This window comes from Cricetulus griseus, chromosome 2, assembly GCF_003668045.3.
Source record: "Cricetulus griseus strain 17A/GY chromosome 2, alternate assembly CriGri-PICRH-1.0, whole genome shotgun sequence".
Taxonomy (NCBI): Eukaryota; Metazoa; Chordata; class Mammalia; order Rodentia; family Cricetidae; genus Cricetulus; species Cricetulus griseus.
The window spans coordinates 457,302,377-457,325,915 of NC_048595.1; the positions used below are offsets into that span (position 1 = coordinate 457,302,377).

Below are 23,539 nucleotides of genomic sequence, written 5' to 3' on the forward strand. Positions count from 1 at the left end.
CGGACAGTGAGGCTGTAGAGTAGTAATGGATGCATAATGGATAATAAATGGTACTCTGAACAGTAATGGTCACTAGTGATTTTCCAGTAATAATATTCTCCTTCTGCTAAAATAATATAGCAGTAATGTCAAAAGCTGCCAGCAGTAGGAAGGGTCTGGATTGTGTTTCCAATTTGGCACACTTCCCTTGTCTAAAAGCCATCTCCAGACCTAAGTTCATTTCTTTACCTTTTAGCCAAGCATGAGAAATTCTTCTGACAGGTGGTGGTAGCAGGAGATGTAGTATCTTCTGAACACGGTGTTCCCAATCTATTTAATAAGCAGACCTCCCCTACCCCAAATTCATAATTGATCTATTTTATGCAAAATAACCGTCACAGCTCATTCACCACTATCCTCGAAATTTCTCCTTTCTGTCGAGGTTTCCAGATAATAAAATGGTTTACACCACCATACTTTACCTGTGTCCTGGACAGGCTGTAGTGCTGGCCTCTATGAATTGTGCTCCTAACCTGTCTGCCACTCCTCAGTATCCTTGAGTTTGCATCAGTGGCCTGTGCTGGCTGCTTCCTGCTGTCCGGGTGTGTTTGGTCCATCCCTTTGCAGGCTGTTTTGCTAATTCTGCCTAAATTTTATGTTGAACTACTCTTGGAGCTTTTGGCTGCCACCGGGCCTCTAGGTATGACAGTGTTAACCCGGAGACACACACTTTGCCTGTGTTGGTCACTGTGCTTCATCTTTTATCACCCATGAGCCAATTTTGTGCTGAAGTAGTGATACTTTATGTTGAAGTGTAGTTTATCATTGTTGTCTTAAAAAGTGTCAGAGAGATCTCCCACTGACCACCAATCCCTTGTCTAGATTTTCAGCTTCCCCTTCTTCGGTTATTTTACCCACTTTTGGGTGGCAAATTAGACCCCTGTGTTCTACCAATGAGCTGTGTACACTCAGCCATCTGAGGCATCTCTCTTGGTAGAGCTTTCTACAGAGATGGACATGCCCTGTCTCTGCTCTAGCTGTGATTAGTAAAGCTGAAATAGCCATTATGTTGAACATCATAGCTGTGGGACATTCGGGAGCATGTAGATGTGGAGTCTGCCTTAGAAGTGTCAGGTTAGATAGTAATGGGGGTGAGGAAGGGATGTAAGAGACGACACAGGGGGCGGGGCGGGGGAGGTAAATATGACCAAAATATATTGTACATGTGTGAAAGTGTCATAATGAAGCCTATTAACTTTTAGATTTAATATACAACAATTTTAACAAGTAAAGAAAGAAAGAATAGAGTCTCTGGTACAGTGTGAGGTCATGAGCTCCCCTCAGTGTGTGACACTCTTTTATACTGGAATTCACCCATAATTAATTCCTTTGTCTTCTCTATCAAGTTGTGTGCTATACCCTTATGTTGCTGTGACTACCACAACAGATTTTGGAAATCAAAATACATAATTCAGACAAGTGGAAAGCACTAGGAAAACACCAGATGAAATTACCAGTTCCTTGGTGACTAATTTTCAAGCTTACAAATCATCTAAACATTTATATTAGCCTTTCTATTTCTACCCTAAAATATATTTTTGAGGATTGTGGATGTCATTAAAAAAACAGACACTGTGTCCTCGGTCTTAAGTAAGATATCTGCACTACAGAGCTGCAAGTGACTCGCCTGTCATTGCCCTCACTGGAAAGGCCGGGAGCCCTTTATTTAGTACTTCCTCTCATGCATGGTTGTTTCTTTCCTGTTCTGGCTGGTTTGTAGAACTTTTGTCAGTTCTGCTGTTTGCAGAGATTGATTCTGTTAAAGTTCAAAGCAGGTGAACTGGGAAGGAGAAGCAGGCCAAGGGATATGTAAGTAAAGGAGGCAGTGGAGATCAGAATTCTTCAGATCCATGATTATATTTTTAAAAAATATTTGTTATTCAGCCAGTGGTCAGGACATGGCATATGCTGCAGTGGGAGAAAAATGGCAAACGATCCCATGAGACACCCATCCTCACCCGAGATCACAGTGAGTGAGGCACATTGAGAGAAGTGCAGATTCTTGGGGTTTCCTCTGATCAACAGCACAAGTATTATTACACACAGGGAGCACACCAGATGAGGATGTGAAACAGTTTGGTGGATTACGATAAGAGTTGTGTTCATGTTGAGTGTGGGTGGGTACAGCTATCAGTGAGCTTTGGTGCGGGGATCATATTCAGGTTGTGTTCTTTACAGTTTTACTGTGGATACAGCATACTTACAAAGAAAGTCTAATTGACAAAAATAATATCCAGATGAACTTTAAAGTGTGCAATAGCTTCCAGAAATATAAAGTTGATAGCCTTTGATGAGTGCTGAAGAGAAGATCCTATGTCACCCATCTGAGCCCATCTCTCCTGCACTGGGCATAGATACTTCAGGGCTTCTGCCCATAAGTGAAGACTTGTTTGTCTTCAGATAATTCAGAGCACAGCACTGAAAGGAAATACATCTGAAACTTAGAAGGCTGTGCCTGGCAGAATCCTTGACTGAGTGGGGGTTGGAGTGATCTGCAAAGAACATCTAAACATGAAGAGGCAAAAGCTTAAGAGAGCCAGCTCAAGGGCCACGTAGGACCCTGCCAGTACCTTAGCACAGTTCACAGATGGGTAAAGAAGCAGTTGTAAGTGCCAGTAGCTGGAATAGCTGTCTGAGGCCTAGGCTCCTAAGCTTAGCTTTGAGATCCTTGTGATAATGATGGGGGAGGTCCTTCTGTATATATGCTTCTCTTATTGGTTGATGAGTAAAACACTGGCCAATAGAGGCAGGGAGATAGGCGGGACTAGGAGACTAGGAGAATTCTGGGAAAGGTAAGCAGAGAGGCTTGGAAAAGGGAAACAATGTAGACCACAAAGGAATAACAGGTCCAGGCATTCTCTTTGTAAGCCAAGACCATGTGGAAATGCATAGATTTATAGAAATGGGTTAACAATTAAGACAGAGCTAGCCAACAAGAAGCCCTAGTCATCGGCCAACAGTTTGATAATTTAAGTCTTTGTGTGTTTATTTGGGGCTGAGAAAGGCGGCAGGACTTGGCAGGACAAGAGAAACTCCAGCAACATGATAGAACTTCTGACTTCAAAGGAATTGCTAAGAAACATTGATCATGCTGTTTCGGTGGCAACTAAGAGAAGTCTGTGCTAATGTAGCATGAACCATTGAAAGCAGACCCTTGCGGCAGATTTCTTGGCTCACTGGATAGGAAGGCATGTCAGCTAGCTGCAAGCATCACCCCGTCTTTCTGTTCCCTCTCTCACAGGCACACGCTCCGCCTTTCTTCTCGTGCAGTGCTGGGGATCAGATCTAGGTGTTGTGCATCCTCAGAAGGCTGGCCTACTGCAGACTACGCACCTAGACCTCTTTTTCTTCTTTTCTTTGTAACTTTGTGGGAGGTTTTTACTAAGGTGCCCAAGTTTGCCTTCAACATCTATCCTCCTGCTTCTTCCTCCCGAGTAGCTGTCACTAGAGGTCTCTGCCACCAAGCCTGGGTTTCTATTTCTCTCTCTCCCAAGACATTTCTGTGAGTCTCCCACATTCCTTAGTGTTGTTGGGCTAGATTTTCTCTTGTTGTTGGGATTCCTCCACTTGGCTGTGAAAGACATCCAACAGTGTTATACTCATGGTATGTCAAGACAGCCACTCTGGTAGCAACTGTCTGTCACTCCAGCGGGAGGAACATGGGGAGGAGATGAGTTTGAAAATAATCCATGGCTTATGATTGTGACCACCATGCTGATTAGCCAACTCTGCCCTGTGGCAGAGGTGCAGAAAGAGGCTTAGTCAAGGCTACCTGTAATAGTAGAAGTCTCTGTCTCCAAAGGAAGGCAGATCACATGACACATAAAGCTAGAGTGCCCCTCACCTCTATTACTAGCAATTATCTCTACCACTCTGAAGATCTTCAACAGTGAGGTCTTGAAGCAAGACCATTGCTCTATCCACATCTGATACCTCTGGGCTTATTACCAAGACAGTAAGGAACTCTGACCTCCCCGGCTTTGCACTAAAGCCTCTTAACACCTGTGTGAGCATTTTCATCCTGAGAAGGGGATTAGAGTTTTATACCTTAAAGTCTTTGGACATTTTCTTTTGGATAGATAGCTGCATAGAAACAAATAGATTTCATAAAGGATAGGACCTCAGTGAATATTTATTTGGTCCAGAAATTGAACCACAGGTTAAATTTTTAAGAGATCAAATAAGCTGTTTCCAGAGTCATTCTGTGACACTCCCTGCAGGTTCTATTTGGTGAAAGTTGGTTAGGCATGAGCTGGTGTTTCTAGGACTGGAAATAACAGATGTAGTGAGGACCGAGTTGTGAGGCTGACATCCTCTTGTGTGTGCTGTAGCTGATCAGTGTATGGGATGAGGGCATGAGAGGAGTCACAGAAAAATGATGAAGGATGAGTGGGTTGGGGATGATGGGACAGTTGAAGAGAGAAGGAAGGAGCAGAACACTGGAGTAGGACTAGTCTGACGCCATACCTGTCTGCTGACCATGGAGTCTACTGAATATGGGTTTGGGTTTGCAGAGTTCTGGGACTTCCCTTTGGAAAATTCCATTTTCTTGTTCCAGCATGGGAAGCATGGGTTTTGGTAGAGGCTAATGATGCCACTCAGACAAGCAGCTGGCATCTACAGAAATTAAACTGTGAGGAGCCAGTAAAGCACAGAATCTCAAGAATATCGTTCCCTCAGCAACACAGTATTTGGTCCTTAAAATAGTATTGTTGTTGTTGTTATTGTTTTAAGTAAAAATACATTCCAGTGATTTTTCAGTTGAGAAACTATTGTAAAATTCCTTGTGAGTTTGCTGCTGATATTCGTTGGCATGTGTCCTCAGAGAGTTTGAGGTTGGTAAGGGACTGACTCATCTCACCTTGTTGGCCCTACGTGTCAAACTGCAGACTGCAGCTCCTGTCAGCCATGCATAAAGAGCTGAACAGAACGCCCAGGCAGGTTAGTGAGCTCTCATCACTGTTAAATGGTCACGTGAGTAAGGGTCTGAACAGGAACAGATGCCATGCAGAACGCAGGGCCATGGGATACCTAGGCCTCCACACTTCAGGTAACCAGGGTCCCCACATGCAGTGGGAGCCTATCTTCCTTCTTTGAATCAGCTATTTGCTAAGAACAAGAGTAAGATTTTCACCTCCTGGCTGAGAATGTATCCTGGCTGCTGGAGAACACGCACACTGTGATCTCCTGCCAAATCCATTCCCAGCCTCAGTGAGTATGGAAGATTTTGTTTTCCTTCTTGACATGATCATGTCATCAACTGTAATCATTATTGCCCAAGTGCCTGATCTGGATAAGGCATGTTTATATGTTACAGCTGGTGGCTAGAAGCCTTTCATTGGGCCAAACCTGTCACCATCACTTCCACTGCCTAGACAACGATGTTGAGAGTCAGTCAAAGTCCCCTGCCTAGGTCACTATGCTAGCTGGAGTTGTAATGTGGATTTCTTTTAGAGACAAAGCATTAGCATTTTGTAGACAGCTGTTGCTACCGCCCTGCCTGTGAGGTGCTGTCCTTGGAGTCAGGGCTGAGTCTGCTTTGTCACTGAGGGCTCTCCTCTGGCCCCAGGGTCCAAGAAGACTGATAAATGCTGCCAATCCATCCAGCATTCCTTTGTGGTCCTCCGAGTTTCTGTACCTTAGACAGAGGGAATGCCACAGCATGACCCTGCCTGTGACTTGAAATTCAGAATTAAGGACGTTGGCATCTCAGGGGAAAGGAATAGATACTTCAGCGAGAGACTGGCCATGCCTGACTTTGTGAAGTGTGTGGCTGTTCAGGGTATACAATGTTTTGTTTTATATTGATAAAAACTGTCATAGCTTTATTGACACTATTGAAAACATGTTTTAAAGAAATGGAATACTCATGACTTGTGGTATTTAGAAGCCAAGTAATAGTCATTCCCAAAGTGGTGTTGGGCCAGTTTTTAGAGATGGCTAGAGTTGGTTCATTCAAACTTCCTCTGGGAAGTGCTTTCCTTATTTGAATTATGGGATATGTGCTTATCTTATGCTACTGAATTCCATCAGAGCATGAGCAGATCTCCATAGATGGTGAATTTAACACTCATGGTGACTCAAGTGTAACATTTGCAGTTCCTGTAACTTTTTTCTAATAAAGAAGGATTTAAGTAGGCTCCATGCTGTTTGACTCTTCTAACATAACTTGAGGAAGCCTGACTGGAAACCATTGCATGGGGTGTACTTTTCTCTCCCCGACCCTAAAAGTTATACCACGAAGACTGCAAACTTAGACAAGCTTCAATTTTTGGAGACTATCTTGTCCTTTATTTCTTGGTGTGGCTTTGGTCAGGGGAAAGGAGTTGGGAGCTGTAAGTGTGCACTAAGGAATAACTGAGCACACAGGAGAGTGATCCCTGTACTCAGAGCATGCCCTACCTCTACAGTCTGCCTTGTTTCCATCCATGAAGACCATAGAAAGGCTCAGGTACACATCCCACAATTCTCCCTCTGCTCCCTCCTAGGAGCCCATGGAGCATAAAAGCATCAAGCCCTTTAGCCCTATAAACTTGTTTATCTAGGACTCACCTCTAAATTATCCCCCGGATCTTCAGCCCTGTGTCCCGTGTTCTCTAGAATCTCTTTTCTGACCATTCTTTTCACTTTCTACAATAGACAAGACCTGGGTCTCCCAGTGTAGCTGGCTTCTGCATCCCTCACTCATGGATGGGAGAATGCGATGTCTACACTGAAATCTAGACTGCCTCTTCCTTCCCTGTCCTGTCTCACTCTGGCTATGAATGTCATTTCTGCAGACTATTTGCACATTTCCTTCTGTCCCCAGTAACCTACCAATGTCATTTCTTTCTTGGTTATCTTAGCTGCTGGTGAGGGCATTGTCACCAAGTCCCTCAATTTGAGTTCTCAGGGGTTTCCTTTTCTCAGTCAGCTTGAAAAATAAGTGAAGTTTTTTACAACTATTTTATTTTGGTTGTTTGTTCCCTCTCTCTCCGCATCTCCCGGTCTCTGCTCTCCCAATGTATCATTTCATCACCAGTGTCCTCCTCCTGTGTTTCATCATCACCTTTGCCTCCTCTCCTAAAGCCCGTAATTTTCCTCACAGTAAATAGGCCCCTCTATAGTTTCCTCCCCTTACACTTATTCAAACCCAGATGTGCATATTAAATGTGAAGAGGCTGAAGTCCGCATGTGACAGATGACTTTTGGTGTTAAACTTCTGTTTTCCAGTTCCATCCGTATTCCTACAAGAATAATCATTTCATTTTGCTTTATGGTTGAATAAAATTCCACCATGTATATGTACCAGATTTTCATTATCCATTCATCTGTTGATTGACATCTAGACTAATTCTATTTCCTTGTGTCAGAGCAGTGATAAGCATGGGTATACACGTGACTCTATGGATACAGTGTAGAGTCCCTGTGTTGTACATCTAGAAGTGGCATGGCTGGGTTATAATGGGGTTTTGCTGTTTGCTTTCTTTTGAGTCTTCTACCATGATTTCTAAATTGGTTGTGTTAGTTTGTGTTCCTACCAACAGTGAATAAGAATTCCTCTTTCCCAACATCATTCCTAGCATTTGTTGCCATTTTTTTCTAGACGGTGCCCATTCTGACCAGGGTGCGGTAGAATTTCAAAGCACATTTAATTTGCTTTTTACTGAAGGGTGAATATGTTGAATACTTTTACAAATGGCTATTGGCCCCTTGTGTTTCTCCCAGACAGCTGTCCAAATCATTTTGCCCTCTTATGATAGGCAGTTTTCTTTCCCTAGTGTTTAATTTATACTGATCTTCATATGTTGTAGTGTGTGTGTGTGTGTGTGTGTGTGTGTGTGTGTGTGTGTGTGTGTCTGTGTCTGTGTCTGTGTCTGTGTGTCTGTGTGTCTGTGTGTCTGTATGTATGTTCTAGATAGATATGTATAGAATATATCTTCATATATTCATAGTAATACTTTGGAGTATAGCTGGCAGGAGGATTTTTCCCCATTCTGTAAGCTTTCTGTTCACTTCACTGATAATTTTATTTACTGTGCAGAGGGTCTTAGGTGTCCTATAATCTCATTTGCCAAATCTTGGACCTGTTCCCTGTGGCATTGGGATTCTATTCAGAAACTTATTACTGGTACTTATGTTCTAAAATGTTTTCCCTTAGCAGTTTCAGTGTTTGTGATGTGAAATCAAGATACTCAATCTAGTTTGTTGAATTATGTCCAGGGTGAGAATCATGGATCTCCAGCTCAATCTGCTTAAAGGCTTTCTCCAGTACATGTTTGTGTAAAAACTATATCCAAACTCAGGGTTATTTCTGGGTTCTCATTTCATTAGTATACATGGGTCTTTTTTGTGACTGTACCATGCTGTGTTTATCTCTATGGATTTGTAATATAATTTGAAGTGCAACAATGTAAGGTCTCTATAAATGTGTGCTTTTTCCTTTGAATCATTTTTGTGTTATCATAAGAACTTTTTTTTAAGTATGTCATGGTGATTGCATTGAATATGTTCATTTCTTTTGGCAAAATAACCATTTCACACTTTTTCTGCCAATAACACAGTTTAATCTGGATCTCCTTCTTCCTCAGAAGCAGCAAACATTTCCTCTTAGGACCCAGTGCAGCTCACAGGACATGACTGTAATCACAGTGTACAATGGAACCCACCAACCCTATAGTGTATGCTTGAAAGTTGGCCAACATCTTTGTCTATTATGACTTAATATTTTAGATGAACATTGCCAACTTTTGAGTGATGTTGGGGTCACTATAAATTCATTTTGTAAAAGGGACTAGAGAAACTGTTTTAAAATGCCATCTCAGGCAGATCTGCTGGAAACAAACATCTAGGCATGACCAGCATCTACTGGCAGATTGAAGGTAACTTCAGCTTTCTTAATAGGCTTGTTTCTGCTTGCAGATTGCATCGAAAAAGCAATGAGCTGTTGATACCATAATCACATGTATTTATAATTCCCTTGCCACTGTTCCCGTGGCACCTGTGAGGCCTTGGCACCACACAGGGTAGGCTTTGAGTTCTCTGCTCTGAAATCTTGTTTCTAAGCAGTCTCAAGTCATGCTGTCTATACTGTTTCTGTTTCTCTGAACCTAACATGGGCCACAGGCCCTGGCTGTCCTGCTATCTCTTGGGGATGCACAAGCATTCATGTCTAGAGAAAACTAATGTAAGTCACAAGGCTTACGCTTAGAGAAGCTCCCACTCTCCCCTTGTCCCTGTGCTCTCCTCCCCCTCATCTCTGTGTACCTTCTCTAACTCGACACACCAGACAAACAACAAACCGTGAATAATTGTACACTTGCCTGCCAGCTCGCCTTGTAGCTCTTTGATGACTCTCCACCACAACACAGGCCATTGCATCTCGACATAAGAACTGCGAGCTGCAAACGTACTCTGACCCAAAGAATCATGTCAGTTTTCTCAATGAATTTTTCTCAATGAATTGCTGTTTGCACCTAGATTGGAGCAGTAAGGCAATGAGCCATTTCTAGACTCCCCAGCGTTGCCATTTTAGTTTGTCTTACCTTCTTCAGAGAAAATCAATATCTCTCATATCTGATACTTATTTAATAATGCTATTTCTGCCTCATTTCCTCAGCCTTCTCTTATGTCACACCTTGAAAAACCATGCTGGCAATATGCTACCATGTCCCTGCACATAGCTCTCCTGTGGAGAGCTCACAACGTCCTTTATTATGTATATGTGTATGCATATGAGTCCTGCCTGTGTGTAGGTGTCCATGGAGGCCTTGGGCATTGCATCCCCAGGATCACTTGGCTCTGGTTGCTGTTGTCTGCCACACCCATTCTAATTTCTCCTGTCCCTTTGCCTCTGTTGTGATGAGCACATCTCTCAACTTGAATAGCGTCCTGCGCCTGCTTCTTGGTCTTTCTGTCTATCTTTTATTTTTCTTAGTGTTACTACTTCCTATTCCTTTGTCACTTTATGATAGAATTTCCATTTTTTTTTACAGACTCATATTATCAGTTCTACAAAAAACAGAGTCCATACCAAGTGTAACAAACTGTGTGTTAGGCAGTATGGTGAGCATCCAGTGAGGTGTGGAGCCAGGAAAGAGAGAGGGTATTGAGTTTCTGGAGAGAATCAAGTGGGAACATAATGTCTGTCAACTTTGGGTCAGGAAGTCTGGGAATAACGCTCAACATCTTTCTCCTCCTGCCCTCCTAATTCTTGTTGACATTTGGCAATGGCCAGAACCCAACCCTCAACCAGGGAGTAAAGGATGCCAGTGTCATCTCTGAAGGCATCACTTTCTGGATCAGTGTACTTGGGGATGTGAACGTGGCCTCCGGCTTTAGCGCTTCGTGTGTCTGTCTCTGTAAAGGCCTCGCTTTTTGCAAGTGCAGTTCTTGTAGGGCACTGCTGACCGCCACCCTCTGTGATTCTGACTTCTGACCTGTGTCTTCTCCATCTTAAGGAACACCTGGACACAAACCTTCATTTCTCTACTACACGTTTTGATTTGACCACTTTGTAGGACCTCAATTTAATGTGAACACATGGAGTTCTGTATGCTCCCACATCAGAAGCAAAAGAAACTGCCCCAAGCAAGTTCAAACCCCATGCCTTATCCTGGATTCCTTATTTAAAAACAAAGCATGGACAAATTTTCTCTTTGGTTGTTATTTATTTGTGTGCAAACAGTTACTCAACAAGTCTTGTTTTCGGGGCCTGTTGTCTCATGACTCTTCCTCCCACATTCCTCCCCCCATAGAGAAAACTGCTTTCATTAAGTTTGTAGGCTCTTACAGTGTTTATTACTATTTTTAAAGTCTTAAACAAATAGCTTTATTATTTCTGGGATGCTATTAGTCATAAACTTCTTATGTACTTGTACAAAAATTTATTAGAATTAGGAATTTCAGAAAATAAACATCATTATTATGCCTAGTACATAAGCAGAATAATAAAATATCCCCTCTTATTTTTTAAATAGAACAAATTTATATCCAATAGCATGCTTATTGAAAACCAGAAGTATTTCATGTATTAAAATTTATCAAGAAAATACATAATAAAGTGATATTTGTAGCATAAGCCAGCAAATTCATCTCTGTAACCTACATTATGATTTATTTTTATAAGCATAAAAGTCTAGTATTTTAAATCATTGATAAATAGAGAAGCACAGAGTTTTTTTAAAAAAAAAAAAAACAGGAATTGTCAAAAATAACGATTGCATGGAATAGTGACTTATTCTATCAGTATTTCCTTTGCACTATGGATCCAACATTGGGAGATAGGCTGGCTCTTGGGTGGCTGTTCTGTGAGACAGCTCAGAGAGTCACATCCATTATCATACCATATTACTATAAGCTCATTATCATAATTGTAAATGTTAATAGATCAGTCTCCCTGTAGACTTGGGCTTTTAAGAAGACTAAACTCAAATCTAAATTCTTAACTACTACTTAATATCAGTCTCAACAGAGCTGTGTCCCATCCTATGCAGGGCATCGTATAAAAGAAATGACTCATGACCTACATGTTTTACTCTTGCTCACATGTAAGGCTCAATTTTGTTTTGTAAGGCCATGAGATTTTTCTTTTTCTGTGATCTTTATGTAAGCTGTTAGAATAGGAAAGACAAACATCTAAGTAAGATAGTGATTGCTGTGTTTCTAACTTCAGACATTTGGAAGTCAGTCTCAGGATGCATCAGCTCCTAGTCTATCTGTATCTGTATCTGTATCTGTATCTATCTGTATCTGTATCTGTATCTGTATCTGTATCTGTATCTGTATCTGTATCTGTATCTGTATCTGTATCTGTATCTATCTGTATCTGTATCTGTATCTGTATCTGTATCTATCTGTATCTGTATCTGTATCTATCTGTATCTGTATCTGTATCTGTATCTGTATCTGTATCTGTATCTGTATCTGTATCTATCTGTATCTGTATCTGTATCTGTACCTGTATCTGTATCTGTATCTGTATCTGTATCTATCTGTATCTGTATCTGTATCTATCTGTATCTGTATCTGTATCTGTACCTGTATCTGTATCTGTATCTGTATCTGTATCTGTATCTATCTGTATCTGTATCTGTATCTATCTGTATCTGTATCTGTATCTGTATCTATACCGGTACCTGTACCTGTATCTGTATCTGTATCTGTATCTGTATCTGTATCTGTATCTGTATCTGTATCTGTATCTATCTGTATCTGTATCTATCTGTACCTGTATCTGTATCTGTATCTATATCTGTATCTGTATCTATATCTAATCTATATCTAATCTATATCTGTATCTGTATCTACATCATCTACATCTATCTAAACCTACACCCACATCTTGTAAACCGAAGTTTCTGTCCCACTGGGTCCTGCAGCCATTCAGTCCCAGATGAACACACAGAGGCTTCTATTAATTATAAACTGTTTGGCCTCCTGCTCAGGCTTCTTACTAACAAACTCTTACAACGTAAATTAATGCATAATTCTTATCTATGCTTAGCCATGTGGCTTGGTACCATTTCTCAGTAAGGCATTCTCATTTTGCTTCCTGTGCATCTGGCTAGTGACTGTCTCCTTGCCTTCCCTCTTCCCAGAATTCTCCTAGTCTATACTTCCTGCCTGGCTACTGGCCAATCAGCATTTTATTAAACCAATGCAAGTGACAAATCTTTACAGGGAACAAGAACATTAACCCACATCAGCATCTACATATGTACGTGTGTGTGTGTGTGTGTGTGTGTGTGTGTGTGTGTGTGTGTGTGTGTGTGTGTGTGTGTGTGTGTGTGTGTGTGTGTGTGTCCATTTAGCTGACATTACCCATGTGGATAGTGTATAATTGTATGACTCACTATGTATGCATTGTGTCATATCATTTCCTATGTTGGTTTCTGTGCATTTAGTTCTAACTGAGAAAGAGTGAAAATCGCAGCTAACTCTGTTCAGTTTTCTCAGATCCCATGAAGTCTATGTATCGCCCCCCCCCCTGCTTTTAGTTTACCAGGAATCGAATGTGGCCATTCCATGCTTACATCATCTGGCATTATTATTTCTTGACTGTTCTAGTTAGTTTAGGTTGTTCTCTATAGAACTATCTGAGGCTAACAATGACCTCTTTGTTGTTAGCCATCCCCATTTACTATTTCTGTTGTTGCTCTTTTTGTTTCTTTGGTGTGTAGTTCAGGGTACCCTTGAGTTGCTGCAATCCTTCTGCCTCAGTGTTCCCCACCCTGGGGTTCCAGCTATTGTCCACTCTGCCCAGAAACTTACCATCCCTGTGGACATTACCACCGCACTTCACATCCTTCATGTTCACAGAATTATTCTTTTACATAAATTGTTTGCTTATTTCTTGAGTTGATAGTATACAGAAAGATCTACAGTGGAAATTCAGAATTTCAGGACAAATTAAGAATGTGTGCTGAAACAGTTTCTTTCACAATGGCCGGTGTCCTGAGAAGAAGAAGAGGGTGGTGGCAGCCTGCCGGATAATTGTGAAAGGAAATGGTCTCTAAATTAACAGTGAATGTGCAATGTTTGCCGACAGCACTCAATTTACTGCTCCAGTGCTTCAAACTTCATAAACTTTATGGCAGCGGTAATGAAAATATTTATGTTGGCTATAATCATAAACTGATTTTGAGGTTCCTTGTCCTCCTCACACTTCTTATGAAAGAACGTTTTTCTTCCTAGCATACTACCCACAAATGTGCAGCCACAGGGCACCAAATGTGTCTGTTGCCATTCCTAGAGATGAAATATTTAAAGTTTTTTTTTAAAAAAACAAGAATGAATACTCTTGGAATTCAATGATAAAATTGGTCATTTTTATTTCTGGTAGTAATTTTATGGAGAAATCATAGCCTTTGGGAGAATGAATTGTCTTCATGATAAGTGTGATGGTGGCTCTGGAGAAATAGGAAATTATACAGATGCTTTGTGCATGGCCTCTGCATCAACCCTCCAGCTGGACTCCTCTCAGGTTCCCTGTCTTATGAAAGTGAGGTAGCATATGACTTTTAAATATTATTCATTATTGTTTTAGATATGACTATGGGTTCAATAGCAGACATACCAGTGAACCACTGAAAAACTTTATCTCAAACTATATTCAACAATTATTGTAGGATGTGTATCTAGAGCATGCAGACTTCCATCTTCATCCACAGTGTGCTAAGAGTCTTTTAGAGACTGAAATGGCTACCATGTGCTCACTAAATTTTCCAAAACCCACTCCCGTAAGGAATATGATCAATGTGAGCATTGAAAAACAAAATTAACTTTAGAGCAGCTGTAGGAAAACTATTAATTTTTTAATATAAAGTTGCCACATAATTTGTCTGGGGCGATGACTCAGCGGCAAAGTTTGGTATGCAAACACAAGGAGTAAGTTCTGACCCCCAGCTATTTGTGACACCCAACTGTAATCCCAGCACTAGGAGGCATAGAGAAGTCCTTGAAGGTCAGTGCCCTCTCCCCAATATAGCCCATCAGTGGGGGAGCCCTTTGGTGAGAAACTGGCTCAGAAAAAAAGGTGAAGAGCAATAATAGAGAGAGAGGAAGACAGCGGACCTCTGACACACCCACAGGCGTGAGCGCGCGCGCGCGCGCACGCACACACACACACACACACACACACACACACACACACACACACTTCCATAATGCTTATCAGAATGCTAGAAATTAAAACTGGAGTAGGAAGGAGACACCAGAATATGATTCTGGAAATCATGAGTAGATTTGGAAAGAGTGGTCTGGGGAAGGGATTGAGATTATTCACCCAGAGTGAGTGTGGGCCTGTGATGGGCAAGAACACAGGAAGTGGGTTGAGCATTTTGCCTGGGAGAAAGCAAGGATTTCAAAGTCACAGTGAAATGGAGACGGCAGATTCACTGTGTGTATCTTAGTAGGTTTGTGTGTAAATTTGGGTTAGCAAAATACGAGAATAAAATATTTTTAAAGTGCATATATGTGGGGAGTTTTTGTCCTTCACAGTGTTCTCCACACCTCCAGTCCTTGCTTGGGTAAAGATGATTTGATTGGTCTATTGCATAGGCACCGTTTATCATGGAGACTGTCCCTTGTTCTGAGTTGCTCCTCTTCATTATTCAGTATTTTCTCATTTTTACCATGAAAGTCATCTACTGTGTGTGGTGTGTGTGCATATGTCTGTGTTTGCGTGTGCGTGTGTGTGTGTGTGTGTGTGTGTGTGTGTGTGTGTGTGTGTGTATGAGTGTGTGTGTGTATGCATGTGTGTGTGTGTGTTAATTATGCTACAGATTCTGTTTGCAGATTGTGATCACCTCATGGTTCATTTTCTTGCGCAATCCTCTCAGTAAAATTTATCATTGTCTGCCACATCCTTAACTTTCTCAGAAGCTCTACCAGTCATTTGTCAAAACAACCTCTTGCTAACATTATACCACTTATAACGTATATTCTATACATTATACACAGTCAAAGGGTGTGCTCCATGCCCAGCATTGTTGCACTTGGGCTACAGTGGTGTTGTGTAAAAGCATGTTCTAGCATTCTGCCTGTGATGGGCAGACACCTGGCGTGCACACTACTCTGAATGCCTGAATGTCGTCCCTCAATAAAGCCCAGAGCTCTGCCTCACGGCAAACACAATGAACTGAAGCCTCGTTAGCACCAGGAGCTGTAAGTAAGAGGTGCTGGGATAACATGCTTAAATCCAGTTCTTTGTCTGCAATGAAATCTAAGCATCCAGCTTCGGCTTAATACATCTTAAGTTATCTAAGCTATGCATTAAATTAAAGTTGGACCAGATATTGTGAAGAACATATATAAGTAAGTTAGTATCACCCGTGGGCTGATAATTTCTGTAAGCATTTGAATAGAAGATGTGGAATATATATATATATATATATATATATATATATATATATATATATATATGTGTATATATATATATATATATATATATATCTTCAAAGCTGTCAAACTGTAAATTAATATTTTAAAAATCATTTGTCAAGAGAAACAAGTATAGTAATTACTTAAGCTAATGAAATTATTGTGGCTGGATTTCAATTTTTCCTAAATGTTCTATCTCCTGCCTGCCCATGGTTGCCATCTTGTATGTTGTCCCGACAGTGGTTTTGAGCCCTGACACTGTATGAAGCACAGTGCTAAGATCCATAGTGCCTGCAAAGGACTGAAGAGAAAGATGAACTCACTGGGGTGTGTGCTGGAAGACCCTGAAAGACAGTGTCTCTTAGGTGGCACATAGCTTCAGATTTTACTAAGGAGTCAATCCTCAGTGGTTTTATTTTAACATGGTGATTTAACTCCTAAATGCCCAAGGCATTAATTACTGATAGTTACTGGATACCAAGCTAGTACACTGGAAGTGTTACTGCCTGGTGGCAGAAATACAAGGTAATGATTAATGATCTGACCCCTGGTTTGAAGTTCATAGAGACAAGAACAAGAAGAATCTGCATTTGCTTTATGGACTCTCAGATTTGTGAAAAATTATAATGTATAAAACATGATGTGAGGAATGATTTGGTTTTCAAAATGCCTCTGAGCATTTCAGACAGATTCTGTAAATAGCCCTCAGTGCCAATACCCTCTAATAACTTGACCATCTGGTTAGAATTTTTAAAATTGGATTTTTCACTCCAGAGATGTGGAGATCAGAAATGATGGAAATATCTTTCATAAAGATATTATGGGTTCCCCGTGTTTACTGTGTATCCCAAGTGTAGATAATGGCTGCAGAGGGATGAGAATCCCACCTGGGAGGTTGGGAAGTCAGTGCGAGAAGACTCAGAGATGAACGTTAAGGATGCCCACGGAACATAGGAAAATGATGAGTGGAGTACATAAAAGCATTATACCTGCTGTCAAAGGTACTCTGAAAACTGTGTTACTTTTTCTTTTCAGACCCAGTTGTACAAAAGCTGAGCCACAGAGGTCTGACTCCTCACGGCAAAGTTCCTAAGCCTGCTTGGCCTATCTGGTGTATTTTGTCTACGTCTCCCTCTTTTGGCACATTGCCAATCACCAACCTCACCAATGCCTGGTATCAGTTGGGTTTAAGTCATTTGAGTGGTGTGCAGGAGCCTGCGGCTTGGTTGCCCTGAGCAGGATGGTGTTGAATCTGGTTTGTTGATCCTTCAGTTTTCAAAGTATCTGCTGAGCTTTTTGCCCATAATTTGATGGGTTTTTCTGTCATCTTTAGTATGATGGATATGTTGCAATTGTCTGAGAATACCTTTTCTTTTTCTTGTTATTTTGAGAAACTGGAGTGTCTGAATAAGTATAAAATTGAATTTATTAATTTATTCTTGTATGTTTACTGCATGTGCATGCAAAACCCTAAATATCTCAATATCACAAAGGTTTTTTATCCGATTCTTAAAATTTTACCATGGGTTTTACATTTTAGCTTTTCCGCCTATGAACACTTCAGGCTCATTCATGTGTGAACTGCAAGGTCAGTTTAGCATCTTTGTGGACTGTATGATAGATTTAGCCCACTCATTTTGTCAAGTATGTCTGTTTACATATTGGCTCCAGGGGCATTGCTGGAAAGCTGTTCTTTCTCCATCAATAACTCACTCTTTGACGTACTATTTAAAAATGAATTGAATATGTGTGTGTGTGTGTGTGTGTGTGTGTGTGTGTGTGTGTGTGTGTGTGTGTGTGTGTGTGTGTGTGTACATGTGTTGTGCTGTTCTGTTAATGTGTTTGTTTCTCCAGTCAGTACAACAAATGCTGCCTTAATAACCATGCCTGCACTGTAACTAGAAGCCAAGTGCAAATCCTTCAACTTTGCCAGTCTCTGCAAAAATTGTTCAGAACATGCTGCATCATTTTCCTTTCTGTGTAATGTCACAGTGACACCGAAAGCAAGCCTTATGTCTTTTGCCGTTGATAGTCGTTTTGTGACAAAGTTGTCCCTACACAGGTGAGACTAGCCTGGAACTTGCTGTAGAGACAAGGAAACTCAAAGTTTCCACCTGCTACCTCGGCTTCCCACGTGCTCTCTTCCTGTTTCCAGTGTGATTTATTGACTTCATTGAGTGTTCTGGAAATAATGGCATTGACAAAGCTACTGGGTTTTGTGGTCTTTTAGGTGTAATTATGCTCCTCCATTGATGTGGGTCATGTTGAATTTGCCATAGCAATGGTTTTAGAGCATGGGACCTTGCACTATTTGTAGTTTCCTTGCCTGCTTTGCTAACATCTCCTTTGGGTGGCAGCAGGGGAGGTGGGGTGACATACAGGATCTTTCGGTTTATCTTAGGCTGGGCCTGAAACCCTAAATTCTCTTGCCTCAGCTGACTAGATGTAGAATTATAGCTCTATACTGCCAGACCCATGCTTTTCATTTTAAAAGAAATGCTATTCTAAATAGATTTTTAAAAATTATTTATCACAGATGTTTTTGTTTATCAGCATGTAGGAACACAATTATTCTATGTTACTCTTTAATTCTCAACTGTTGCTAAATTCTTACTGTAATTTTATCAACCTTATACTTTCTACAGACAAAAAATCATGTGTGAATAATTCATCTCTTACTTTGCCTTCATACTGAACTTTTTCTTTCTGATAAGCACTCATGAAACTATATTTAGTATGGTGCTGGCTGTAAGTGTCTGATGGGGGCTGTCCTTATGTATATATGTTTCTCTTATTGGTTGATGAATAAAACACAGGTTGGCCAGGAGTCAGGCAGGAGGTATAGGTGGGGCTACCAGATGAAGAGAATGCTGGGTAGAGGAGACAGAGGGGAGCCACCAGTGAGACACCATGAAGCTGAGGAAGGAGTAATAGGTCTGGGCATTCTCTGGTAAGAAAGGCCATGTGGGAATACTTAGAGTAATAGATATGGGTTAATAATTAAGACAGAGCTAGCCAGTAAGAAAGGTAAGCCATCGGCCAAGCAGTTTATAAATTAATGTGTTTGTGTGTTTACTTGGGGCTAATCGGCAGCGGGACCAGGCAGAACAGAACCTCCAGCTACAATCTTACAGATGTCCTCCCCTTGTCAGGAGGGAGCCCATGCACACAGGAGTATCTGTCAGAGTACACAGAACTTGATAAAATGCATTCCTTTTATGTTGGTGACCACGTTACCCTTCCATATCCTGTTGTGTAGTGACCTGACCATGACGACAGTGAGGAGTTGACCTTGTCTGTCCCGTGTCTTTGCTCTCCATTATTCCTCTGAAGGGAGTTTCCATTCATCACCATTTCCCTCCAGCCTAAAATGTCTCACTTAACGTTTGTGTCTTGTACCACAAATCTATAGTTGACTACTTTTCTGGTTTTTTTTTTAATTACTGTTTCTTTTTTTTCCTCTTTTGAAGGATGTTCTTATAGAATTTAAAATTCTGACTTGGCAGACACTTCCCTTGCCTCGTGGCTCACAGTCAGCCAACTGTCCTGTCCTATCGTGGTTTTCGTAACTTCCATTTCCTTTCTGTTTATTGAGCCTGAGTTCTCCCATTCTTCTTAAATTTGTAGAGCAGTGTTTTGAGCTGAGATTGTGAGGGGGTTTTTCAACTTCCATTCTCCTGGGTTTGTTTTGTTGTGACTTTCCTCCTGCTCTTCCTCTCAGTCGTGTCTTCTGCAGCCTAGACTTGATGTTACCTGGCAAATCCCCAGGGCACTGTTCATTATGTAAGCCTCGAACTCTCTGTTTTCTTCTTAGTTCATGGCCACTTACCCTCTCTCCTGCCTCTTCTCACGTGCCGAACCACTTGCGGGATTTTCACCCCACAGACTTCTCATTCCAGTTCTAGAACTTTCTCCTGCTTCATCTTTACACTTACTATGTAGAGACTCTTCGTCTGTTCATCCATCAAGACTATTTTGTTTATTGAAAATACTTTAATAGACACTGCAGTTCTTGTCTGTTAATTGCAACATGTGGATTATCTCAGTATGTTTCTTTCTGGCGTCTTTAGACGTCGGCCGTCTTTCCTGTTCATCTGCTTACATGTGTGTCTAGTGGCAGCACTGTATACTGGATTTCCTAAGTGATAGGGATTATTCTTTAACAGGTAGGGGGCATCAGACGGGTAACTATTTGTGATTCTTTCACCTGTTGGTTCTTGGATTACTATATCCATGGGGTTGGTCTAGAGTGGCCCTTAATTACCGTCTTTCTCCAAAGGCAGTGGCTTTAGTGGCTCAGCCAAAATTCTGAAGGTATAACTAAAGAATCTCACTGCTGTTCTCTTCACTCACAGTAACACGTGACCGCTCATGCTTTTGTTTCTCATGGAGTGTGCATGGCTTCTTAACATCCCAAACTCGGCGTATGTAGTCTCATCCTTGACCAAGTTCTTGTCAGTATTCCCCTGAAAACTTTTATTTCTGTGGCCCTTTCTTCTCCCTCTTATGTCCTTCAACTTCTCATTCTTTTTCATCTCTGAACCCCTGCCTGTGTGCCCTCTTCGAAGGATGGCTGATATGCTTAGTTCTACTCTGACTTGGATGACAAGCAAGAGCATTTCTCCAGGCGGACGTTAAGGGTTCATCTAGAATGCTTCCCTTTGCTTTCAGACTCGATTTTTGTGCGTCTCTGTGTGGTTACGCATGCCTGTAATCCTAGCACTTGGAAAGCTATAATGTGAATGTGGTGTTTGAGGCCAGCCTGGGACATATAGAGAGTTCAAGGTCAACCTATGTGTGCCAAGACCTTGTCTCAGAAACATACCAATGCTTTTCATTTTAAAAGAAATGCTATTCTAAATAGATTTTTAAATCATTTTTTATAGTTGTTTGTTGCCAGAATGGAATAGCTGGGATGGTAAGCATGTACAACCAGACATATGGCATGAATAACAACTTTGCATTAAAGATGGTATATTCTCTATTTAATTGGCAGTGAAAACAAGAAAATGTATAAGAGAATGGTAGAACTATTTGTTGTTTTACTTCATAAAAAATTCACTTTGTCATCCAGACAGCATGCTTTAAGACAGTTTTTTGTATTTAACAACTAAGCATTTAATTTGCATTTCATAAATGGATTTTTTAATTCCTTATATGCATAATTGGGAAGTGTGGAGGCATATATATATATATATACATATATATATATATATATATATATATATGTCTATGCACTTAATAAATAAAATACAAAATTATAATAAATGACCCTGTATACCAAGTGGGTTTCTAGACCTGACTCCGGCCCTATCACAAGAGCCCTGCTCATACTGTCCTTTAATAATCTATGTATCCAGTAATGTCTGTGTGTGTGTGTGTGTGTGTGTGTGTGTGTGTTCTGGGAATTAAACTCAGGGTCTGTGCTTACTAGTTGAGCAATCTTCTACTGAGCTGTTTCCCCAACTCCAGTAATACTTTTCTTCTCTGCTTGCCTCCATTGTGTGTTGAGTCTCTGCTCATCTGTGAGGACTTGGGAGCATACTGCTTCTTTGTGCTTTGATTCATTCCCTTTTCATCAGTAATGGGCTTGCAATGATTCCAATTTATTGACCGTCCTTGCTATGACTGTGACATGGTGGCTACAGGACAGTCAATAAGAGTAAGCAGCATCTCTTTCTCATCATTCTAGTGTTGGATTAGCTGAGAAAACAAATAAGCCTTGCTCCTCCCAGTTTTAGTCAATATCTGATAAAAATTTTCATTTTCCTCCCTCCTTAATTTATCTGTTGCCTTTCTCAGCAACATTTGCAAAGCTGTGTGATAGAGCATTTAAAATATTGTTTCTGCTGAAGGTGTGATTAATACCATTTCAATTTCAGCTTCAGATAATTGTTTTCCCATATTTTGGTGAAGGGAAAGTGAAATAGTAATAGCAACAATAATGAATCCTTGAACACCTTTTAACAGATTCATTTTGATGGCTGGGACCACAAATACGATTACTGGATGGATGCTGACAGCCCTGACATTCACCCCATTGGGTGGTGCGATGTGACAGGGCACCCACTGGAAGTACCATATGGTAAGCAATTTTCTCTTTGCCGTTACCTGCAAATGCTTAGCCTGAATTCTACTCTTACTGTTGCTTATTCATTCCATCATAGTCATTTGAAAGCTAAGTAACAGATAGGTGAATTAATTAATAGCTGCCAAATCTAACTCTGAAAGCCATTTATTCACAATTAAGGCTCAAAGGACACGGTTTAGATAGGCAAGAAGCAATAATCACTAAGAAATAATTCTTATGTTTTCCAAAGCAATCTTTCTTTTCTCTCTTTTGGCTTGAAGCAAGATTGGGCCAGCATTTCTGAATTCATCTAACCTTTGTCATTGAAGTTGTATCAGTCTTTAAGCACCCTATGTTAACTTTTATCTTATACTATAAATTATAAAAATTTTCCAAAATTATTTTAATTTCATCAGTTTTAAGAATGAGAGTGAAGGAACATTCTTCTCTGCTGGGATCTGTGTTATTTCCACCTTTCTAGCCACTTCCAGCTAAGGAGGAAATTAAGCACTCTAAATTCTAATGAGCTTCCAACTGAAATACCTTATTTTGTCGGAGGGAGTCCTCTGACCCGATTAGGCTGGCATGGCTAATCACTGGTTCCAGGCCTTGGTTCCAACATTCTCCATTATTGAATTTGTTTTCTTCCCCTTGCTGGTTCTCTTTCCATCCTTCAGCTTCTTGAGAGGAAGTTTGAATGTAAGTAGTGAGGGTTTCTTGTGGGGTATTTGTACACTGTGTGAAGGTGTGTTGCTGTCATTGGTGTAATATAAAAACTAAACTGCTAATATCTAGGCAGGAGATATTGGTGGGACTTCCAGGCAGAGAGAGGAAGTAGGAGGTAGAATCTAGGCCCATGAGAGAGATGGAAAATGACACAGTGGAAATGGGTTGATTTAAGTTACAAGAGCTGCTTAAAAACAAGCCAATGCTAAGGCCAGGCTTTCATAATTAATAAGCCCCTGTGTCATTTGTCCGGCAGTCTCTCGAGCTGGTTGATGCTCAGTGGCATACAGGGGCATGGTTACTGGCTGCTGCCTGTAGGCTGGAGCCAGCCATCAGCACCACGTACTAAACTGAGTTGTGTGATGGCTGACATGGCAGTTTAAGATTTGTGTCATGTGATCAGAGAACACTGCGGTGCTTATTAAAGCCAGGTCCAGAGACAAAAAAACTCTAAAAGGGTAGTGTTTGTTTAAAATGTATTTAGGAGCTGAATAAAGAAAAGAAAGTAGTTATAGACATCATTAAAAATATGAAAGGTTTAAAAATAATAAAGACTTTAAAGAAAGAGTAAAATAATATAAAAAGAATAAGCCACATAAAGATGGAAAATACACAGAATGTCTGGACCTTGTATGGTTCTTTGTTGACAGGATTTTTTAAATGCTAATGTATAAAAAGCAATAGCTGCTGAGAGACATTGGCTTATGGAAACTGCTAGATTAAACCAACCTATATATTTTAAGGATGTCTTAACTTCAAAATGGAAGTCAGAAAACATGTTGTGTTGGGGGAAACGTTATGCCTTTGTTTCCTCAGGAAACAAAAAGTTATGGTTCTCTTCAA

At 40.7% G+C, this 23,539-nt stretch overlaps 1 protein-coding gene across 3 annotated transcripts in view; it reads left to right on the forward strand.

Moving 5' to 3' along the window:
* L3mbtl4 (L3MBTL histone methyl-lysine binding protein 4) overlaps positions 1 to 23,539 on the forward strand; it is a 433,665-nt gene that overhangs the window by 319,978 nt on the left and 90,148 nt on the right. For all 3 annotated transcript variants that reach the window (XM_027397798.2, XM_027397800.2, XM_027397799.2), the window contains one exon: positions 21,871 to 21,985. In XM_027397798.2, coding sequence (XP_027253599.1) covers positions 21,871 to 21,985 — 115 coding nt within the window. The remainder of the gene's footprint in view (positions 1 to 21,870; positions 21,986 to 23,539) is intronic.